Source organism: Bombyx mori, chromosome 1 (genome assembly GCF_030269925.1).
Source record: "Bombyx mori chromosome 1, ASM3026992v2".
Lineage (NCBI taxonomy): Eukaryota > Metazoa > Arthropoda > Insecta > Lepidoptera > Bombycidae > Bombyx > Bombyx mori.
This window is the reverse complement of record NC_085107.1, coordinates 8,068,122-8,091,843: the sequence shown is the minus strand read 5'-3', so window position 1 is coordinate 8,091,843 and position 23,722 is coordinate 8,068,122. Positions and strand designations below refer to the sequence as shown.

At 34.1% G+C, this 23,722-nt stretch overlaps 1 protein-coding gene and 1 non-coding gene across 7 annotated transcripts; both read right to left on the bottom strand.

Moving 5' to 3' along the window:
- Positions 1-23: 23 nt before the first annotated feature.
- Positions 24-22,392, bottom strand: Idgf (imaginal disk growth factor). Of its 6 annotated transcripts, none has more exons than XM_062672469.1 (11): positions 20,281-22,392; positions 19,834-20,110; positions 9,709-9,959; positions 8,493-8,625; positions 5,875-6,045; positions 5,135-5,303; positions 3,870-4,000; positions 2,903-3,028; positions 2,470-2,511; positions 856-955; positions 24-341 (listed from the first exon to the last, which is right to left on the bottom strand). In XM_062672469.1, exons 2-11 carry the CDS (start codon positions 19,943-19,945, stop codon positions 230-232), a joined length of 1,347 nt encoding a protein of 448 aa, XP_062528453.1. In that variant the 5' UTR covers positions 19,946-20,110; positions 20,281-22,392; the 3' UTR covers positions 24-229.
- Positions 7,954-8,026, bottom strand: TRNAV-GAC (transfer RNA valine (anticodon GAC)). The gene has a single exon. It is a non-coding gene; the product is annotated as a tRNA-Val (tRNA).
- Positions 22,393-23,722: the final 1,330 nt, after the last annotated feature.

Here is a 23,722-nt window from a genome sequence, read left to right as displayed (position 1 = left end):
TATGCTGATAAATAAAACACTCATTGAAATTAAGAGGATTTTATTATAAGCCATATCAATTTCATATTGTTTCTTTAGATATAAAAGCAATGGATTAGTCTATTATATTAAATATTTTTATTGATCTATTGAATTAATCCGAGTAATTGTAATAATAAAAATACACTATATGTATTACAATTTCGGATACATGATTTCGTATTACGTATGTGATAAAAGTTAAAATATTTTAGAGACGGTATTTAGCGGCCCTAAGGATTGGATACTTGTCTCCGGTACAGAGACCGCGGAAGTCATCCAATGATAGGTCCACAATAGCGACACCACCGAGATTCTTTGACCTGAAAAAAATAAAAAAAATTATGTATTTGCAAAAAACATAACAATACAATAAAATAACTCACAAACACACGAACAGAAGTAATACATCTAGCTAATTGTAATATAATCGTAAAGACACAAAGCTACATGAAATAATATTTTACCACTGTTCAATTTCTGAACGTCATTGTAAAAAAAAGTGTTAGCGAGCGACGTCCGCCATGACACTTTTTCTCTTTCAAATCCAGCAGCCAAGAGCGATGCAACTATTTTATATTTTTTGTATTTAATTTGTCATATACATAACATAACTATGGTCCTTCTGGTGCGTTGTGGTAAATGAGGGTGGACTGTATTTATTGTTTTTGAGATATTAATTTGTTCTTTTATGTCAAATTAAAGACTGAATACAAAGAAATATAAAATCGTTGTGTCGCTCTTTACAATTTCCAAGCAATCCTACTTATCCCTGATCGAAAAGCATTTTCGCGATATTGCAATTTTCCATAGTAGAATCTACATTTAATTACTAACTTGACGTAAGCAGCTTTCTGGCCAGCAGTATCAGGATCCTCGTATGATACCCAAATGCCACCCTCACCGTTGTCATCAGGAAGACGGAAGGCGTATGTTCCTAAAAAACATTTTTTTACTAGATATTATCTTGAATTAAACGTTAATAATACCCATATTTAATTGGTTTGTGGTTTAAAATATTTTCTATATAACTATATACTTCTATAATCTTTATTGTTTAATATTATACTTTTTTGCATAAAATATATTTTATATAGGTTGGATATTATAGAAGACGATTTTTTTTGTCACTATTATAATTTAAAAAAAGAGGTTAATACCTAAGTAGGTAATTCAAAAAGAACTTTACCAATGATTTGTCCAAAGCAATTAATATGTGCTATTTACGAATATAGGCTGCCGCAAGGCTGGTGATACAAAATGAATTAGTCCTTATTCGTTTAAATACTATTCAATCGTTCTGAATTTGTAACAGTAATAATAAAAATAACGGACTACATATACAAACAAAACGACACATGCACTGCATAACTGCATTGAATCAAACTGTTTTTAAAAAAACTATAAATTAAACACTACTACTATTGAAAACGTTTGTATATTGAAGAGATATTAGTACTCTTTATTGCACAATCACAGATTCACAGATCACAGAATCACATTCCTTTTTATTTCACGTAACCACGTACTATCAATATAAACACGCACAAGATATTTTGTTTAATATAGCAGTTACATGATTATACTTTACGATTATGATTTTAAATATGTTCGTTAATTATTTAACCAAAATAAAATAAAATCGAAGTCATACATTAAAAGAGTGGACTGAATAAAAAATTAAATACCAGGTAACACAACCTTTACCGGGCCCAAATTATAATCCAAACAGAGACCGCTTACAAAACTTTATGCGAACTTGGAAATTTCATGACAAATAATTTTACTTTGTAACGTCCCTCACTAGAAATTTACCTTCAGAGTACAGTTTGTACATATCGAGTACATAATTTTGAAGTAATACACAATTTTCCATATAATTATGTCCTGCTTCTAAAATTAACATCACCAAAACTCAGTTCCGCACTCAATCCGTGCAAGCCCCTGACTTGAAGTATTCAGGAAGGCATTAAAGGAGCACTATCTATCGATTTAGTATTACTTATATGTATTTATTTTATGTATTTCATTATATTTTATATGTATGTGTATATATATGTTTATGTGTGTAATTGTGTATGTATATAGTCGGATATGTATTAGTGTTTTATTTATTTATTATTATTATTTTTATTGTGTATTGTATCAATAAGTAAATTGATTAGAGTGTACTCTTCTACCCACTTATGTAAAGCTCTCGCTCTTTAAGAACGGTTAACTGGTAGATAACTCAATTGTTGAGTTAAGCTCGCCATTTTATAACTTTTCGCAATTATTGTATTGCATTAACAGTGTGTACAATAAAGAATAAATAAAACTGTGTTAAATGTAAATATTATTGAACATTATTTGCTTCCGTCAGCATCGAAAAAACTGCGACCATCGAATGTTTTTTTTTTTTAAATAAAATAAGCATTAGTGAAGCGAAAGCTTTCATTAACGAGTACCAACCAAAAATATAAGTTAAATCCGTGTCCTTCGTTAAGCCCAACTCTGAAAATTTAAATGTTCGTGCTGATTGCCAAAATTGCTATTAAGCTTATGTACATAAAGGTAAATGCAGATTTTCAAAATTAGTCGGGAACATATTGTTTTTTGAAACCCCAGTTGAACCAAATCGTAGCTACGTGAAAAGGTTGTCGAAGTCCATATAAATCACAAGATTACTGCCTCTGAAGTCTTCAAACATAAGGTGGAAAATTTCAATATTGTAATACCGTAAACTTATTCCTCAGAGCTGGAAACAATGCTGCACTGAAATATTCGGTAAGCAAGTACTTAGCCGTACTTTGGAGGCGAGGCCAAGGCGTATTTTTAAAGGAGGTGTTATTCAATTAAGTCAGCTAAGATAAGGACGTATTAGCTTGACGTGACAAAGACTTACCGAAACGCTTGCTGGGGTCAGTAACCTTCCTGAGGTGAGGACGCATTCCCTTCTGCTGGTTGGGGTTGATCAACTTACCGCAGACTTCTGGGTAACTGAGCAAACCTTCAGTCTTAACGTATGGTCCTAGAAAAGTAGAAAAAAATATCTGAACCATATTGAAAGATTTTCATATGTGTGTGAGTTGGTCAGTAGCTCCTGCCAACTTGTTATTATTGCTTAAATGGGTGTACGAACTCACGGTCCACCTGATGCTAAGTGATTACCGGAGCCCATAGACATCTACAACGTAAATGCCGTCATCTACCTTGAGATATGAGTTTTAAGATTTCAGTTTTTATAATGGCAACCCCACCTTTCATACTGAAACGCATTACTCCTTCACGGCAGAAATGGGCAGCGTGGGTGGTGCTTACGAGTACGGACTCACAAGACGTCCTACCACCAGTGACTTAAAATTCAGTTTCGAAAATCATTTTATAATGTGGTCGGGAAAACAGAGTTCATTGGTCACTTGGTGTAAAATTGCTACTGGAGCCCCTATGGGCTTCACAACATGCATGACGTGACGCCGATTTTATTCAATAAAGTTTAAGACACCCTTCAAATCAGTAGGCATAATTGTTTCACGACAGATATAGGCAATTTATGCCATCAGTCCTTATAATTGGAAAATTATAGGTTGTCGTTTAGATCGGTAGTTTAATAGATAAATAATAGTTATCATGAGAGTGTACAAAATAGTACCGCATCGAACTGTAAAAATCCTATTTCAAAATTTAACATTCAAGGTGCCGTCGTAACTTAATGGAGTCATTTTAAAGATATACGCTCACTAAGTCTTCGATTCTTTTTTTTTTACACCAGTTCATTCAAGGTAACTGCCCCTGTGGCGTTAAATTGTCACCGGGATCCATAGACATCTCAAAAATGAATGCCACATGAAATATGACTAAAGAATATTTACCAGCTTCGCCGGGACCATCAGTGTGGATTGGAGGGACTCCCGCAATTTCGCTGTCAGCGTCCAGTTTCCAGGTACGACCGAAGGTCGCGATAGACAATACTATCTTTTGGCTTGGAGCACCGCTCGTGAGCCTGTCGAAGTAAAAAAAATCAATCATTATTAAAATCTTCTTTTTCTTTGATTATTTTATAGATTTCTTAGTAGGTCATCGTTCGTTTCTGAAATCATGTAGTCAATAAAATCGGATCGCAATTAATTACGAATATTAGTGTATTTTTTATTATTAGTATTGTCTTAAGAATACCCGCCTGTCGTAAATTATTTGCAGACTTTAAATACAATTAAATCTGTCTCAAGTTTCGCCTCCTACTTTTCAAGAAGCGCCATCAGTGGCGTTGGTAACGAAAGTCAAAACCGAGATACGCGTTGAAGGAAAACACGGCAATAAAACTTTGATTGACCTAATAAAAAGGGAGTATAAGGACATCTGTCACAAACATTTCACAAGGCGTATGTGTCGTTTGCATTATAAACAAATTGAAGGTCTAAGCGGTTGAAATAGTCTATGTGTTAAGCACTGAAGTATGAAACTTAGTCTATGGTGCTAAGCAATGTAATGACGTAACCACTGAAGTATGAAACATAGGTATATAGACGAAACAGACGAAAAAAGTTTGATACGGAAACGCAGAGGAATGTCAAATTTATATAGCTAATAAACATGTCATATGTTCACAATAGCCTGACTATGGAAAGTAAATATCTATACTAATATTTAAATCTACAGTGGTTTTTTACGGATGTTCCGTTATAACTACTGAACCATGTATCCGATTGACTTGAAACTTGGTATCCATGTAGAAAATACATGTACTTAATCGATAGGCTAATATTTATATGAGTGTTGGATTCCCTAATAATAATGACAATAAATAATAATGTTAATTTTAAATGCCCAGCGAAGCGGGCGAGTGCGGCTAGTGTTATCTATATAAACTTAAAACAGTTTAATAATATTGTTAGTAAGAGAAATTTACAACTATAACAGATTAACATTAATAGGTATATTATGAGTCAAGAAGAAATACGCGTATCCAAAAGAGTTAACAGTGATGATTTGCTTGAGGCACAGGAAAACTGATGTACCTTAATGTGTTTAATATGTGACGAGTAATCTCAAGAAAAAGAATACGCTGTGGGCTAAAAAGACTTAATCAGCAAAAAATTAAGATCGCATACATTAAGTAAGAACTTTATGAACTTACCAGTATGTGACAGCGGCGTCGGCGTTCTGCAGTGGGTTGCGATTTTGTGGGGTGTAAATAGGAGCTGTGTAATCAGCTTCTTTGTTGTTGCGTGTCGGAGTGTAATAATCGTAAGCGCCAACGTTTACATAGTCAACTAAGTTAATGATGGCGGGCACGTCGTGGTAAACTAGACAAAGAAAAGAGAATGTTGATATTAAAAAAAAATACATGTGTGCAATTCACACGTGGTAGAAGTGAAACCTTCCAAAATTAAAATACAACTATCCTAAACGTCTTAAGTATATGTAAAATTTTGTCATTAGTAAATAATTGTAAGGTAGCGCCCTCTGTGAATTGATGTTTTAATTTCACGTATAATCCTAAATTAAAATTCACTACAAGAGCTTTCATACACACGTTAGTATTAAAAAATCTCACAGATGGCGCTGTATTAAATAGTATGTATATTTCTGTCTCATTCTTTGCTGGCTTCATCCTACACATTTTTGTATTTGTGTCTCTTACCTGTCGTTTTTTCCGTTGCATCTGGTTTGAAATCACAACGATTCTAAAGAAGTTTTCACTTCAAAAACGGTTTTTACTATCGGTAACTCATTCTTGCAATCCATAGTTGATGTACAAGGATACACAGATATCAAATGTTTAAAAAAATATATATATTCGATTATTAAAACGAAATTTCGGATAGGAGACAGAGAGAGAGAGAGAGAGAGAGAGAGAGAGCAGGAATAACTTACTTGTAGAATTAACGTTGGGCAAAACAGTCACGCCGAGCTGCATCTTAGGCTTGTGGATAAGGGCCTGTTTCAATTCACGAACAAGGGCAGTGAAACCTTCACGGTGCTCAGATTCCTTCTCATCGACTGGCGTGGTGCCGAATGTCTTCTTAATTCCATGCCAAAGCGATCCTTAAATATAATTATGTATATTTTTATTACTATTTAAATTAGCTCGAACGAAAACATTTTCCAAAATTCAGTGGAGATTGTACATGCGAATATAGTATTAAAGCTTAGTTGAAGTGTTTTAAATATCGAAAGTCTTTAAAAACTGTTGTGTTAGCGCGTACAGGGATAAGTGATACGCAAGACGACCAGTAGGAACTTTTATTTCAAACATAACATTTCCTCTCTTAACAGTTCAAGACGTATAGGTACTATTAAAACTAAAAAAAATACATTCTATAACACATTTAGTAAAATTGTCTGTAATCAACCCTAGTCAACTTTATAGGGTGATTTCATTAGCCCCTCTTTATTAATGGTAGACCCCAAATTTTTTTTTTATTGCTTAGATGGCTGGACGAGCTCACAGCCCACCTGGTGTTAAGTGGTTACTGGAGCCCATAGACATCCAGAACGTAAATGCGCCCCCCACCTTGAGATATAAGTTCTAAGGTCTCAAGTATAGTTACAAGTGGCTGCCCCACCCTTCAAACGCATTACTGCTTCACGGCAGAAATAGGCAGGTGGTGGTACTCAACCCCGCGGACTCACAAGAAGTCCTACCATCAGTAAAAGCTCATCTTGAATCAATTGATCTCATCTTGAAACGACTGACATTTAGACTTTTGTAAAACAAAATCTGCGTCTTGCAACCGTTCTAGAACCTGATGTGGTCTCTCAAGATATTCAGAGACATTGCGACCCGTAATATGCACACTGACCAATAAACACAGCGTGCCGTCCAAGCCCGCTAACACTGTATCCATCTCTCGCAGAAAACTGACGGCCCACCAACTTACCCGAACCCCAGACGAGCATACGCGAAGATCCATTTATGCGTATTGATACAAGTTATTATAATTTTTGGAATTCTTCTTCGAGACAGAACTGTCAGTACCTATGCCATAGATAAATCTAGTTTAGTAATATAGATACCATTGACACATACGGCTTCGATTAATGGTTCACCTCGCAAAGACCGAATGTTTTAAAATTTACCGTCGTCATTGTCATCCTTCTCGGTTACAACATAATTTACCCATTTGCCCATTCTGCACAAAATCCCTTTTTCGTTGCACTTCCTATAAATGTAAATCGCAAAACGACACTCCGTGGCTTTATGATTCGAATAACCACACACGGAACACTTCACTTTTGCACTTTGAGGTACACTAGAACGCTTGCATATTTTGTACAGCTCTGCAATGACAGTCTCGGTAGCAGCGCTAGCAGCAGCAGACGAGCGGGTGTTGCGCAAGGTCTCAGTCAGCTCCATTACCTTGGCGAAGGTCATCCCGGTCAGCTCCTGCACGTAGATTGTTTCCTTTTCCACGCCCGCCAGCATATTCATAATGAGTCGATCTCTTAATGCTTCTTCTACATTGCTGAAGTTACATTGAGAAGTGAGACCTCGTAACCTCACGGCCCATTGTGATGGTGACTGTGGAGTAGTTATGTGGCGGCATAAAATTTATGAAGCTCGCCAAAACCCACTGATTTCGGAATGAAATGGTTGTCCAAGACACTAACTATGTCTTCGTATGGTACTTCTTGAACCTCTTTAGGCGACACGAGATCTGCTACGCGTTTGTAGGTAGATCCGCTGAATATGCTAAGCAATGTGGGCCGTCTCTGACTCCTTCGGTATTTTTCAGCACGTTAATATCGTTCGCGATGAGCCACTGTGTAAATCTGCATCTTCACGTCTTCCAAGTTTGCGTGACATTTTTTATTTTATTTTAATGTGGGTACCTCGTCGCCAATGTTGTGTTAGCGCGCACGGGTACAAGTGATACGCAAGACGGCGAGTAGTATACTAACTTTTATTTCAAACATAACAGGAATGTACCAAAAAGAAACGTTGCAGGTGAATGTTTCCGCTCGGGATCGAACCGAGGACCTTCTGCGTGTCAGGCAGATGTGATAACCACTACACCACGGAAACCCGAAGGTCACAATGAGAATAATAGATCATAAGGAACGTCTTAGTGTCAAAAAATAAATTAACTTATCACACATCAATACACCAATGTCAGTCTTTCTAAACTGTAACTGCAGGTCTCTTATTTCTAGTAAAGAAAAGAGACCTCGAAACGGTGAGACCCTCGCCAGAAACGGTGTTCCTTATTATGAAAAAGAAATCTTAAATCACAAAGAGCCTTCTTCTTCGTTTAATTGGAATTAGAGATAGATTTAGAGCTTATAAAAATGCTAAATAAATCAAAATATTCAATAGCAAGATCTGCTCAGATGGGTGAGTTAAAAATATGTTTGAGTTAACGATACGTATTTAAAAAATAATAATAATATCTGTCTATTTCCATGTCTACCTGAGGTAGCGCGAAATAAATATGAACGTTTTGGCTGTTGCTCAGAAATAGATTATTTTCAATGCATGATTCGAAACTTACCCCAGGTCGAGCGGATCTTCTTAGGCTTAACTCTTGGGAACTGCCAGGCGAGGTCAATTCCATCGAAACCATATTGTTCAGCCAACAGCACTCCGGAATTAATGAAAGCAGTACGGGCTTGCTGCGATTCCAGCTATACAATATACAAAAATACGAAATATTTCGATTATATATCATTTTTAAATGCACGATGACTCTTTATCTATACATATAAATAAAATTGGAGTGTCAGTTTGTAATATTTAAATAACCGTTTTACTTCGTGCATATGAATATATGTATATACGGTACATACACCAAAATAATATTTTTTACAATTTTTGTCAGTCTGTCTGTCTGTCTATCTGTCTGTTTGTTCCGTCTAATCTCTGGAACGGCTGGACCGATTTTGACGAGACTTTCACTGATAGGTAGCTGATGATATAAGGAATAACTTAGGCTACTTTTTTTAGACTAGCTTCGCCCCGCGGCGTTACTCGCGGTACGACAATAACCGCGGGTAACATCGCGAGACTCAGCAATTAATTATAAAATTTAATGTTTCCGAAGCGAAGCGAGGGCGGGTCGCTAGTTTCAAATAAACTTAGTTTCATATTTATGTTGTAAATTTTTGATCTAAATGAGCCTGCCCAGATTGTAAATAAGGTATCTCCGTCCATGTTTCAATTAGTTAAGCCCAGTTTTTTAGTTAGCGATTACAAATAATTAGGGAGTTCACCGAAACAAAAATAAATTTAATGTTAACTTTTGATTCAAAATTATTCAATAAGTCCACAATAAGTCGCGTAAGCTTTTAATGTGCTCATCTGACAACTTTCACTTGGTGTTCGAATAATTATCCCTAATATTGAAATCTTATTCTGTTGGTGACAAATTTACACCTGCACATTTTTATGTGCGCCAAGAAACTGCGAGCGCCTGTATAAAATAAACTAGTTGCATTTTTTTTTTATTAAAAATACTATTCAGGGATATAAACTATGGAACAAGTTTTTTTTTTATCTAAAAACACCAACAGTTCCATTTCAATCAACTAACTGAATTTACCGTGATGGTCGATTCAGGTAAAATTAAACACTAAAGAGTAATAAACATTTTCTTTAAATATCTTTAGAGCACAGAAACACTTCGTGGACACTTACAAAAATATTTACAGATCTCTGTAGAAAATTCTACTACTCTTAATAACTAGCATTTATCAATCGCATTCACTTACCAGAAGGTTATATTTTTCTGGTTCTTCGGTATCAGCGTCGCCACCAACAGATAATAATACAGTGAGACCAGGGTACTTGGCTTTCAAGCTGGTGATCGCACGGTAGTTGTCGTGTGTTCGGTCTATGTCCAGGTTCTCGTTTAAGGACACCAGCTTATAGGTGTCAGGCTGGATACCGGCATAGCCGTACAGCAAGTGGGTGCAGAACGACAGAGCGGGATCGAGGTCCAACGGCAGCATGCGGGCTTGAGCTGGATAAATGCATCCTTCGACTAAATTCCGAAATTGTAAAAGTATTAAACAGACTAACCCTCAAAGAGTGAGTATGTTTTAGAATAAGTAGACGAGCTCATCTAAATGCCCACCTGGAGATAAGCGAGTAAAAGCCCAGATATAGTTATCAAAATTTACCACCGCCCACTTTAAGACATGAGCTCGAAGTCTAAATTACAATAGAATAGTAGTGGACATCTGAGAATGAAAGCAGTAGAAGTGAATGAAGAATCTTAGTAAATATACTTGAGACCTTAGAACTTATATCTCAAGGTGGGTGGCGCATTTTCGTTGTAGATGTCTATGGGTTCCAGTAACCACTTAACACCAGGTGGGCTGTGAGCTCGTCCACATACCTAAGCAATAAAAAATAAATAAATAAAATAATAATAACAACCTAACATAATCTAACAACACTATTTTACTTCATTTCGCAAGCCCAGATATAGTTATCAAAATTTACCACCGCCCACTTTAAGACATGAGCTCGAAGTCTCAATTACAATAGAATAGTGGCGGACATCTGAGAATGAAAACAGTAGAAGTGAATGAAGAATGTCAATAGACGGCAACCTTAATGTAACAACACTATTTTACTTCATTTCGTATGTGTGTTTTAAAAAGAACTAACCCAGAACTAACTTGTATAGCCAGATAATTTTAAATGTGATTTACTGTTGAAAAATTTTTTTATATTTTTGTTTTGTTTTGTGTGTATTTTTAATAGAATAATAGTTTGTTCAATAATTCTCAGAAATATATTATGATATAATTAAGAATTTTGCTTAAAATTGTCTTGCGAAACTAGATGTTGCTGTTAAATATAAGACAATGAATATTATTATAGAATTAAAGTTATTTTATATTTCTATCTACAATGTTGTTGCAATATATGTATTTTAAATATGCTAAATTCAAATTACTTAGTTATTCGCAATAATCAGCAAATCGATTATGGAAATAGTGAAATTCGTAGTAGAGCAAAACTCACATACTCTTTCCCACAATATCTGATTTTGTACTAGTATACAATCGAAATAATAGCTAATTACCAGCGCAGTTAAATATCGCAATTTGCGTTTCGTTAATGCCTTTATAGATTCAACTGGCGATATTTACTCGCATCAGAAATATTCACAAACGATTATTTGACCAAGTAATAGTAAGCTTTGATTCTATCAGCAAGTAATATTTTCATCACGGTTCAATGATCACTTTTGTGATCTTTTGTCTTATTTATCCACATTTTGTTTTTGTTTACAACATCAATTTTGTTTTTACTCCCGTTTTATTTTCCTACAAAATATTTGAAGTCGCAGTAATCCATGCGTAGGCAGTTTTTCTGAGTAACGAAGCTCAATTGTTTCCTTTACATTAACCACTTAACAGCCGGTACGTACTGAATGACGTAACCGTATGAATTGTTAACGTTTTGCCAACGCGACTTCAGAGAATCATCTACTTTTTATCTTTTTAAATTTAAAATATTCCTTTTTTTTAATACGCTTTTCTTAGTTTCAGACGTATGTATGTTAGTATGTAAGGGAATCTTTGAACATGATTTTGACTCCTTCAAAACGTCGGATTAACTCGAAATTTGGTATACTTATTAAGGACCGAAGAAAATCAAATATTGAAAAAAAAATTTAAAAAATTTAAATTCAACTAATAAGTGAAAAATAAATAATAGTTTAAAAAAACTGAAAAAATATACTTTTATAGAAAATCCAAATCAAAAATAGAAAACAAATTTTAATAAATTTGAATTAAAAATAGTGTTTGTTACACTAACCTTCTTACCCTTCTACTCATATCTGTTCACCCCACGCTTTTTTTCAATAAAATCATTTTTTCTTAACCTATTTTTAATTAAAACTTATTATTTTTTTTTTTTTTAGTTAGATTTTCTGTAAATGCTTGTTTTCTTAGTTTTTTTAAACTTTTTTTTTCTTTTTTCAAAAAACCCAATACTTCGTACCGATAATGATAAAAGATTAAAGAAATTGTAGTTTTACCTACCAGATTTGAATTATTAGTTTTATTACTTACTCGTACGAAGTTATATTTTGAGATCATTTAAGTAAACGCCACCGTAATGCCTATTTCTGCCGCGAAGCTTTCGTGTGTTCCAGTTTGAGGAGTGATAAGCTGCCCAACGTTATAAATATTCGCCTATGACTATATTCTCTACTATAGTTTAGTTGCTCTAAGTTTTCAACCACCTATCTCAAAGCACATAGTATTATTCATATTGTGATGAAAGAATTCCTACTTCACAGCAATACGGGACAGGGTATATAGGCTATTTAGTATAGAGTACTTTTAAAATTATGCATAAGCAATATTTCAAAGTTGAATCTTATAAAATCAATAGGATATATTAAAGGCCTAACATTTTTTTTTTCGGTTCGGTTAGCGATTTCTTTCCTTCCTTATTCGTGTAATGAATGCTTACCATTATAGCCTTCAATTGAAAATACGAAGTACAAAGACATGACTCACTAACCGACTTTACCTTGTTTTTAAAAGGATTGCTAATGCGCTAAAGTTTACATCTTTTTTTTTATATTATATGTTTATATTGTAATGTTTAATCAAAGCATGCTTTTAAAAGATGTTCTACGGTTGCAATTATTAACGCATTATTAGCATTAACGTATTAAATAGTCCGACTTAGTTTAGTTCTAGAAAGAAAATATTTCGTTCATTAAGCGTTACTTTTTTTTTTTTATTCTATAGCAGAGAACAACAACGTACATGCAGCAAGCGTTTCCAAAATGACGATATCAATGTGTTTAATCGTTTTTATGAAAACACTGTAAGAAAATAGTAAGTAGGTACATGGCAAAGCAACAAAAGATTGAATCAAGCCAGCCATGTAAACAACTTCAGTAACTGCTTATGTAAGTGTATAATCAGTTCATAAATTCAACACTAAACTCAATGTGAAATTTTGCTGATAACACACAAGACCCAGTGATGATGTAATCGATTTTCGTAACTACCTACTTTCTTAAATTCTATAAGCTTCTTAATATTATGTATGAAGTACTAAAATTATATAAGTCAAATTGTGGTTTGTGTATTTATTGATTGAATACGATTTACATTAAAACGTACATCGGTAAATAAAATTTATCTCGCCTACGCATTGTTCCAAGAAACTCTAGAAACACATTGTCTTATATTATCTTTCGCCACTCGTTAACACTGCGATATCAGAGGTCAAGCAATATTTTACTCTCCGTTCTATGTCAATTAAGCCTTATCAATTGTTGTTGAGCAATATATTACGTAAGTAAACGTATGATGATTGAAAAAAAATACAAAATCCGGTTTATGAAAGTGTGTATTACAAAGTACGTTCAACTAATAATGAATGGTACAAAGCTAGTAATGTGTTTGTGTATATTGCCGTTAATATACAATAAATAAATTACATTAAATAAATACTATTTGAATATTATTATTGAACCGATACAAATTAACAGTTAGCTTAATTCGTCGTGGCCTAAAGGATAAGACATCCGGTGCATTCGTATATAGCGATGCAACGGTGTTCGAATCCCGCAGGCGGGTACCAATTTTTCTAATGAAATACGTACTTGACAATTGTTCACGATTGACTTTCACGGTGAAGGAATAACATCGTGTAATAAAAATCAAACCCGCAAAATTATAATTTGCGTAATTACTGGTGGTAGGACCTCTTGTGAGTCCGCACGGGTAGGTACCACCGCCCCGCCTATTTCTGCCGTGAAGCAGTAATGCGTTTCGGTTTGAAGGGTGGGGCAGCCGTTGTAACTATACTGACACCTTAGAACTTATATCTCAAGGTGTGTGGCGCATTTACGTTGTAGATGTCTGTGGGTTCCAGTAACCACTTAACACCAGGTGGGCTGTGAGCTCGTCCACACATCTATACAATAAAAAAATAATAAAAAAATTCGTACATAAAATAAATACAAGTACGTTTTTTTAGTAATTTCAGAAATTATCAACAATTTACAATTCGAATCAATGGATAGTGGTGATACACCTGGGTTAAACGATTTCAAAAATTCACGTATTAATTTGCTAAGTATGACGATTTTGATCATATCCAATGTTCAGAAAGGCTTCGAAAGGCCATTATTATTTGGTTAATGTCATAATGATGACAGTGATTTATATTCGACAGTCACATTTTGAGCACAAGGTCACGACTATTTAACCAGAAATTTAATTTGCGCAAAAACATCAATATGGCCTTAGTGTTTAGGCATTCATTTAGCGATCTCTTTGAATAATCGGCTAAAACAAAAAGAGAAATAATGGAACCATTATGAAGAAATTGTTATAAATGAGTTGACTATTATCAAAGGCGGCAATCTGACTTTTGGACAATGATTGGTAAATCAGAAAAACGAATTATTGGCTTTGTATTCCATCGGCAGTCACAAAACTCTTCGGAACGACATCTTAGATAAATAACAGGTTAACTATTAACCTTTATTTAATGCAGGTTTTGAACCGTATTCTTTGAAGGAGACGATTATATTCAAATCAATCTGTATTGATATATCAATATTTTTTTTTTGTCCAAATGCACAGATTGCCACCTTTGATAATAGACGACTCAAATATACTGTAATGAGGGCCATTAATACGACCGTTTCGTCGCCAAATAGCGAAAAATGGAACGCTTACAGTTTCTGAATCATTCTGTTCATGTATCACAGCCGTACTCGGATACTATTGTGAGTAGATAGATTGACTTGAGAGGTTATCATATATTAACCGTTGCTAAGTATCGTGAAATGATGAAAAAAAATATTATTGTAACTATTTAACGTTAGTTAGGTGAACCAGTCTTGATTTGTTTTTATTTATATAGGCCATCAAAAATTACAGGCTATGGAGCCGTTCATGGTCTATCTGAAGACAAACGCATTTTTATATTTACTCGCTGTAAAATAAAATAAATAAAATCTATAACAGACGAAATAATTCAGCGTAAAAGGGTTAGTTAAAATGTATTACTATGTAATAATTTAAAAATGTACTGCCCCCCTTCAATATTGTGCAATATATTTGAGAATCTGCGTTGTCATGTTACTTTGTACGACCTACGTTCTCAAGTTGATCACCGTGAAGATCTGTATCTCTTATAGGCTCAGTGTTAATGTCTTTCATTTTATAATTCAATTAAGTTGTTTATGAATCGAAACAAATAACTAGTAAATTAAAAAAAATATATACAATTCTAAGCTATTCAGACAATATAATATGTTCTATCCAAAACTCAAAGGAATTGACAACAATTCAATAAAGAATGATAATTGTGCGACTATCATGGTACTAATGGTATTTTGCTTGTGATAAATTTACGTGATAAATGAAAATACCGGAAATGTGCAGAAAATGCAGGTAAAAACGTAGGTAAAGAAAAATAATCGCTAGTGCGAACCGAAAATAATTTCAAACACTGAAATGTTCTTGATAAAATTGTGATACGTATATATTTAAAACAGTGGCCTGAGAATTTTAGATTTTCAGTACCATACTTCAACGACGGAAGAATAATACTGTGTGATAAAAATCAAAGCGGCAATTTTTTCTATTTGTGTGACTGTAAGCAGACACCAATGGAGAGAGATGTCGTTAAGTGGAAGTGACGTTGGATAGATCACATATTAAGAAAGCTCGATACCCATCTATTCAAGAGAGCACAAACCTGGAAAGTGTCTAGCAAAAGGAAGAGAGGCCGTCCTAGAACAACTTAGTGTCGCTCAGTAGAGCAGGAACTGGGCATCTTGGGCACGACGTGGGAGGAGGTAGAACATATTGCCCAAGACTGATGCAAACGGGAAAGTTTGATTCGAGCCTACAACCCAGCAGAGGGTAATAGGAAAAAAGAAGAAGATGTGACTGTAGTTTTGTACTAGGGCGTACCTTGAGACTTGCAAATAGATACTACCATCCTGACAATTTGCCACGAAGCACTTATTTGCTTGTTTTAAAGAGTGTGACAGCCGCTGTACTAAGCAGCTGGGACTTCGATCTTTTGTGTTGTTTATGAGCGGCCATACCGGCAGCCGCTTAAAGCTCGATTGGCATTAACCTCACTAATTTACCTACGAGAAAGATAATTTACAAAATGAAGAAAGTAATATTCTGAAAAGTTGCCGGGTAGAATATTATCTTTTATAAATAAAATACTATAAATATAATCCTGTTTTTTAATAATAGCCATTGCGACTACCAAAAGCCGATGTTCTTCAGCCCACATGACGTTAATAGGGCGACGACATTGACAGGGGGACCGGCAACCCATTGCCTGCCAATGCCTCTTCACGTGGGTCAAATAATCGTAAATACGTACTACAGATTATTGTTAAACGCCCGCATGATAGAATTACATGCATATTATCGTACTAATTGGGTAAATCGATTTAATGAGGTCGATTGCCAAATAAAAACTCGTGGTGGGTGTTAAACAGATATATTATTATGTATTATAATACCAAGCATTTTTGACCGATGGGGAAATGAAAACTTCCCAAATAATCGAAAAGGTTGTAAACTTTTAAAAATATATAATTCGTTGGTTTCAACATTAATAAAACCGAACAACCCAGAATAGTCTTCTTCTTACGAAAATTATTATTAAATGAACGATAAGAATAGGTAAGGTTATAGATTAAATGTTAGTCAGTTCAAAATTAAATGGCCTCTCCGGCATATTACGTTAAATTAATCGTATCATGTGAATTTTAGAAATCAATGAGTTCCTGGTAGTATTTCCAGTATGAAAGATTAAAAAAGTTTGATTTAGAGAGAATGCTTTATGGTTCGATGAATCGTCCGAGCAGTTTTGAATTGACCTAAAGATTAAATTGTAAGATTTCATTTCTCGTTCAGGTTAATAAAACTAAATGAACATTGTTAAAATTGCGCAAATTCTAGATATAATTATTTTGTAAAATCACAGAAGCTAATTGCTTCCACATAATTGAGTATCCTACAGACTATGTATATCAGATCTATAGAGTTTATTCTAGTTTCATTTCTGAGCTTTCACTTTTACAAACTTACTAAAACTAAAATAATTTTATTTTTTTAATGATTAGAATTATCAGAGCTCAATCAAATGTCAGAACCGAATTCCAAATGTTTACCGCCCACGACTTCTTTGTACCTCTGTAACAATTACATCACCAGTTTACGATCCACCAAAAAAATTTACCTAAACTTTTAAGTTTGCTTAAATGATCGTTATTTAACTTTGCAAGGCTAATATCTAACGGATTACATTACGAAAGTGGATTAATCAAAACAATAACGTCGAATTATTATTTAAACATCATCGTTTTGTTTATTGTCAGGTAAGGGAATTTATTTTCAATATTACCTACTTAACAATTAACAACTGAAGAATAATTTCATCACACAACCGACCAGACCACACTAGAGGTCAATTTATCTCAACACAGATTTATATTTTGCAGTCCCTAAGGTCATGTCAATTGGAAGCAATTGAGCCGTAGTTCATAATAAAAACTATCCTGTTATAACTCGTTTTATGACTACGAAATCAGCTTTATATAAAATCTCAATTTAAAGTGATTTAGAAATTCTCGCAGCGTATATTTTATCCCTACCGAAGGAAATTGAGTCACTGAACATTTTAGAGTCATGTGATTTATCGTTTATTCCACGGTACGTATGTTTTGTTTTCCTCACGACTTTAACTAGCAAGGTCAAGGACTCTCCAAGTCTAAGAACGTCATTTTACATTTGTTCACTAACGTTATCTCGAATACAGAAGTAGTTTATAATAAAATTATTTCCGTAAAATTCCAACTATGAAAAACGATAGCAAAAGAAATGCATTGTGCATATTATGTACTAGCTTGGTATTTGAATTGAGTGAATTTCAACTATTAAAGTTCCGCAATCAAGATTAGCAACAAAGCTTGAATTATGTTTGTGCGTGTATTGTATGTTTAAGCATATGATTATTTCGTTTACACAAACCGTATGACCACTTTATTTAATTTACATTTACTTAGAATTAATTTCTGATAAATTTGGCCACCGTCTTCAATGATCAAATAATTTAGAATCCTACATACGGCTCTTTGGTATATTTATTTATATAGTTTAAAGATTGATTGTTTAATTGTAGTGTTTCAATACAACAGTTTATTTACTCGTATTTCGAATATCAAATCGAGAAACATAAGGTCAGATCAACTTTTTATACGAATTCTAGTTTTAGTTTTTTTCTTTCTATGTCTCGACACCTAGACAAGAACTTTAATATCAACTTATCTTGATGTAGATAGACAAAGAGAAAAATAAATTTCTTATTCTCTCCTAAATTCGTCGAACGTTTTTTTTATATTTATTACTAGCAACAACAAGCCTCACTGCTTTTTTCTACATTCCGTTTTTTTTTTCTAATCGGCAATAGCAAAACTACTCTTTGTATAAAGTAAATCTAATACATCAAATGCTTTTAAATTTTGAGGCCTGAGTTTGTTTGGTCGAGTCGATTATTAGGCGATCACTATTTTATAAAGATGTGTTATAGATGTCTAGCAAATTATAAGCTATTTTTATTAGACAAAATTGAAATCTTGCATATCTAACCTAAATGGTCATAATATTTTATTCAATCAAGATCAGAGAATCATCTTTGTCAGATAAAATAACCTACATAATAAAAATGAAAAACTAACAACGATGCGATCCAATAACCAAACCTATTTTTCATCAAGTGATTCAAATTTATATGCTAATGAAGTACTGTAGAAATAACAGATTATTGATACTAAAACTATCTAATTAAAGCTCTATTTTCGGCAAAATACATATGGTGGTGCAACAGCTAAATTGCTATAGTTTAACTGGTTGACTTTCATTTACAAAACCTGATGGTTAGGCGTGTTGTACGTTATAAATGGTTGTTATCATTATTCATCTGATTCTTGCCTCCAAAAATCATGCATTTTGTTCGTTTACAAGACTCCTATACCAATGAAATTAGAATCTTATATGAACATAGCTCCCGTTGTGGTTTCTAAGGATTTTGACAACGGCTTAATGATTTAGCAAGTAATGTACCACCAATAACTTTCAATCAATACGCCCCTTGTCCACTTACGCCAGTAAAGGTAAACAATTACGTCTAAGCTTAACAGGAAAATTCAAAATGAATGAGGAAAAAGCAGATGCAGCTTACCTATTTTATTTTAAAGGCCAATACTTTCGTGGTGAATACAGAAAAGGCTGCTTCCGTACATTAGAGGTTATATTTTATTCATTTATTTATTTGAGAATCCAACAGTACAAAAAAACAAACATATAATATTAAAAAATAGTTAAAACAAAAACCAAATAAGTTTACATGATATAATATAATTGCTCGTGGAGCTAGAGTTCTCTTTAAGCGGTTACCGTAGCCATAGGACTATAAATTTCGAAGAAACGAGCCGGGGAAAATAAGTCTCAATGCCTTTGATTCCATTAGCTGTCTGAAGTAAGCAAGCTAAACCCCGTGATATTATTTCATATTTTATTTTTCAATTATCTCATATTGCATAGGGACATTTAATAATCACAAACAATTCATGTAAAAAAAAACGATATATCTGAAATGCAGTGGAGATTGCAAAATATCTGAAAACACGGTCATCGCAAGTCATCTGGCTATACGTACGTAACTGGTAATAAAATAACAATAACTTGCTTGAGAAGGGGTTAATGCCTTACTGACGTCATCTTCAAACATTCTAAAATAAAAACCTATTTAAGAAGCAAAGTGGATTTCGCGTATTTGAAAGCGCATAGCAAAAGAGTACTCACATTCTCTGACATAGCTCCTGCTGTCGTAGTAACAAAGTACTTTGCTGTGGGTTACCGCAGGTAGGGCCTTAGCGAGGGCCAAGAGCCCGACTAGAGCGATAAATAGCTTCATGATTGCAGTGGTCGTGACTGATCACCACCGAACGTGTATGGCGAATGAAACCGAGAAGCACTCAGCTCACGAGCTGACCGTTTGTCGCATGAAGGTCAAAGACTATCGATGACAACACCGAACGTTTTCTTTGAATCTTATCTGTTGTTGTTTATTCTGAAGAATCTGGAAAGCCATGACATGGTCCACGGAGATGATATGACAATTATAATTTGTTTAAAACTTAATGTCAAAATAAAATTTTACTAGTGCAAAAAAAGTTGTTCGCGTAATATATTTATAGTATTAAGAAAACATATTAAAATGTCATTTAAAAATTAAATCAACCATTTTACTTTTTTTATTGATCATTGTTGCTGATGACGTAATTCCGGTTACTCAACATTGCCTACTGTTTCTCACTATTCTATGGCCAAATCGGTATGACAATTGTTTACACTTTAAGTTTGATGAAGCTGTTTTATTCCATGTCTCGTCAATGATAAACAGTTGACGTCGCCCTAAAAACGTCATTTCGGATCCATTATCAGTGCTTTTAGGTCCCTCAGGCAGCGATCTCCGTTCTCGCCGAACCCATCGCCTGCGACGAAGGCTCGGCGAGTAAATTAACCCACAGACACAGCCTACTGAGTTTCTCGCCTCTCTTCTCAGTGGGTCGCGTTTCCGATCCGATGGTAGATTTTGCTAAGCACTGCTCTTGCTAGAGCTGGTGTTAGCAACGTCCTCTAGTTAGAGCCCCGTGAGCTACCTACTCGTTCGGTTACGCTGGCATAACCCTCTACGGTTACCAGTTTAGGTAAAAAAAATATATATGACTCATTATGCCAAGAAAATATTTTTAAGGACAGCGTGGGTGCCTTGTCTTGCCTCTCGAAATATCTCTAAACAATGTGCGGTTTTGTTATATCAGTACTAACAGATTTAAAGTCTGCCTAATTTAAATAGACAATGGAATCTATTGGCTCAAATTAGTTCGCTCTCATTCCAATTACCTATAATCGAAATTTAATGTGATTATAACTACGTGTTTCTTTCCATATATGTCTCTAGGAATCTATAAAATACATAAACTGGTTAATGCTTTGAATGTATCTTTTACTATTTTTTATTGTATTACAGCGGCTTTTCTACCCTATAAGCTGAAACATTGACAGTTAAATGCCGTCGAGTACACCTACCTACTAATAATTAGGATAAACATAGAACACATAACATACGCAATAATAAGTTTTATAGTTGTAAATCCCATTCGTCATAGAACAGTGACAAAATCTTTGAATGCTCATTGTATTCAAATTGCATTACGGAAAACACTTACCAATGATATAACATAGAGTTCTAATAATACTATCATTATAATATGTTATATATTGAATAAACTTGAATGCCCTCAATTTCGACGATTAACTATTTAAACGGTATTTAATTATCTATTGTATCTATCTACTATGAGGAAAACTAAATTATTTCCGTATTTAATTTAACTTATACCAATACCAATTATTACCAATAAGTAAATATCAAGGTGGCACGTTGAGATGTCTCTATCGTGTTTGGGATGCACCAATGCCTGGAGAAAGAGCTGAATTAACAAAAAATAACATGTACAAAGGTAGATGCAAAATGAGATCATACGCCTCGTACGGTTTGTCATCATCACGACAAGTTGTTAATAGAGAACCATATTTTACCACGTTCTTATTAATTTGATTTCCTTCTATTTTGGAGAGAGATTCGATTCGATTCAATTGTAATTGATTTAACTATGTCCTAAGTGAACATAGAGACAGCATATATTGTGGCCCCAAGAATGTTGTTATTAGGGTCCGGGAACACAGTACAACAATACTAGATATCTAAGATATCTTTAACACAGATGACTTCATCTGTGTTACATAATATATCTTGTGAATATCTGGATCCTTGCTATAGTAGCCCAACAAGGCAATCAAAGAGAAGGAAAAGTTTTATACTTAAAAAATATATATACAGTCAAACCTGGATAATCGAGAACTGGATAAGTGAGAAAACTCTATAAGTGAGAGTAATAGCCAGGACCCCTCATTTTAAGCTCCTAAAACCTCTATTAGAGAGAAACAGAAACCTCTGTAAGAGATAGTCGTTTTTCCCTCATGGACCTCCGTAAGTGAGACTGCTAGTTATCTATACCACTATAAGCGACAGTCGAGCTTTATTTATTTATATTGATATTATTTAGGAGGAACAAATGAAAAAACAAATTACAAATTTAACATCTACTATTTTATGACTCATTCTTAACTTTTGTGGAACTTCCTTCTATTGTTTTTGAATTGTTTTCTCAATATTGATCCTATTCTATTTCGTGGTACTAAATAACGTTGTTATTTTATCGCATTCTTTCCGAATGGACACGTGTGCCTCTGTACCGTCCTGTTTGCCGGACTTACTTAGTTTATCGTTAATCAATTGCGAAGGAAAGTTCTGTTCTGCATCATGTCAAAACGGAAAATTAAAGTACTGTCATTAAGTGAATAGTGAATGCGTTTGAATCCGGAAAATCGCGAATTGAAATTCAGAGGGTGCATTAGTGAGAAACTCGGGTTAGTGAGAAACCTCTATAAGCGAGAATGAGATTGTGCTCCCTTGAACTCTCGCTTATCCAGGTTTGACTGTATATACTCAGGATTCATTCAAAAATTTTGTTGTAAGTTTGCGACAGATTTGAATTAATCGCTTTTTCGTTGAAATCTAGTGCGATCACCGAATTGCTTAGTTAATTAACTCTACGAATTCGACTACTAATGTTTACGAATACATACCTAGTACTGAAACCTACTTTTTATTAACGATGAATTTACTCTTCCAAATTAATTTTCAAAAATGTAATACATAAATACTTATAATAATAATAATAATAATAACTCTTTATTTATATAACACCTTAATATGTACACAGTAAAGTAATAAAACAAAAGTCGGTATATAAATCGGCGGCCTTATCGCTGAAAGCGATCTCTTCCAGGCAACCTTGCAGGGAGAGGAATAAGTTAACTGGACGGTGCTATATCTTAATAAACTTACATAAAAATATATACTTAAATACACATGTGAAAAATAAATACCATATAAGATAAACTTACATACGATTAAATACAAATAAATACTAAAAATATACAAGATAAAATACAAAAGAAGTAGAAACTTATACAGCTGTATCATAGAAGCAAAGTAGTGCGATTTCAATCTGGACTTGAAAATTTCCGGCGAGGACGATTGTTTAACGCTTAAAGGTAACGCATTCCATAAACGGACAGCTTCAACCGCAAAGGAATGGTCATAAAATGACGTCCCGTGAGCCGGAAACTTCAGCATTAAATTCTCCGATGACCTGAGTGAATGAGAGCTTGCAGTATGTAGGAAATCAAAACGTTCCTGAAGGTAGCGCGGGGACGAGGAATTAAACAGGACACTGTAAAGAAGAGACAATATATGAACATTCCGGCGATAACGAATAGGAAGCCACTTGAGCTTACTGTTATCACAAAATGTTTTTACTCTTGTGATTCATATTTATACTAAGAAACTAAGCATATTTATTTAATATAATTTAATTAGATTAATAATTACAACAATGATACTCTACAATGCATACAAAAATACAAACACTCATTATCTAGATCATACAAAACCAGTCACGAACTTCAAACATGTTTATGTAGCACCGATTTCGCTGAGATAATGCTGTTACAATATTGTAATATTTATTTGTGTCATAAAGAAACGTTGATAGAATAA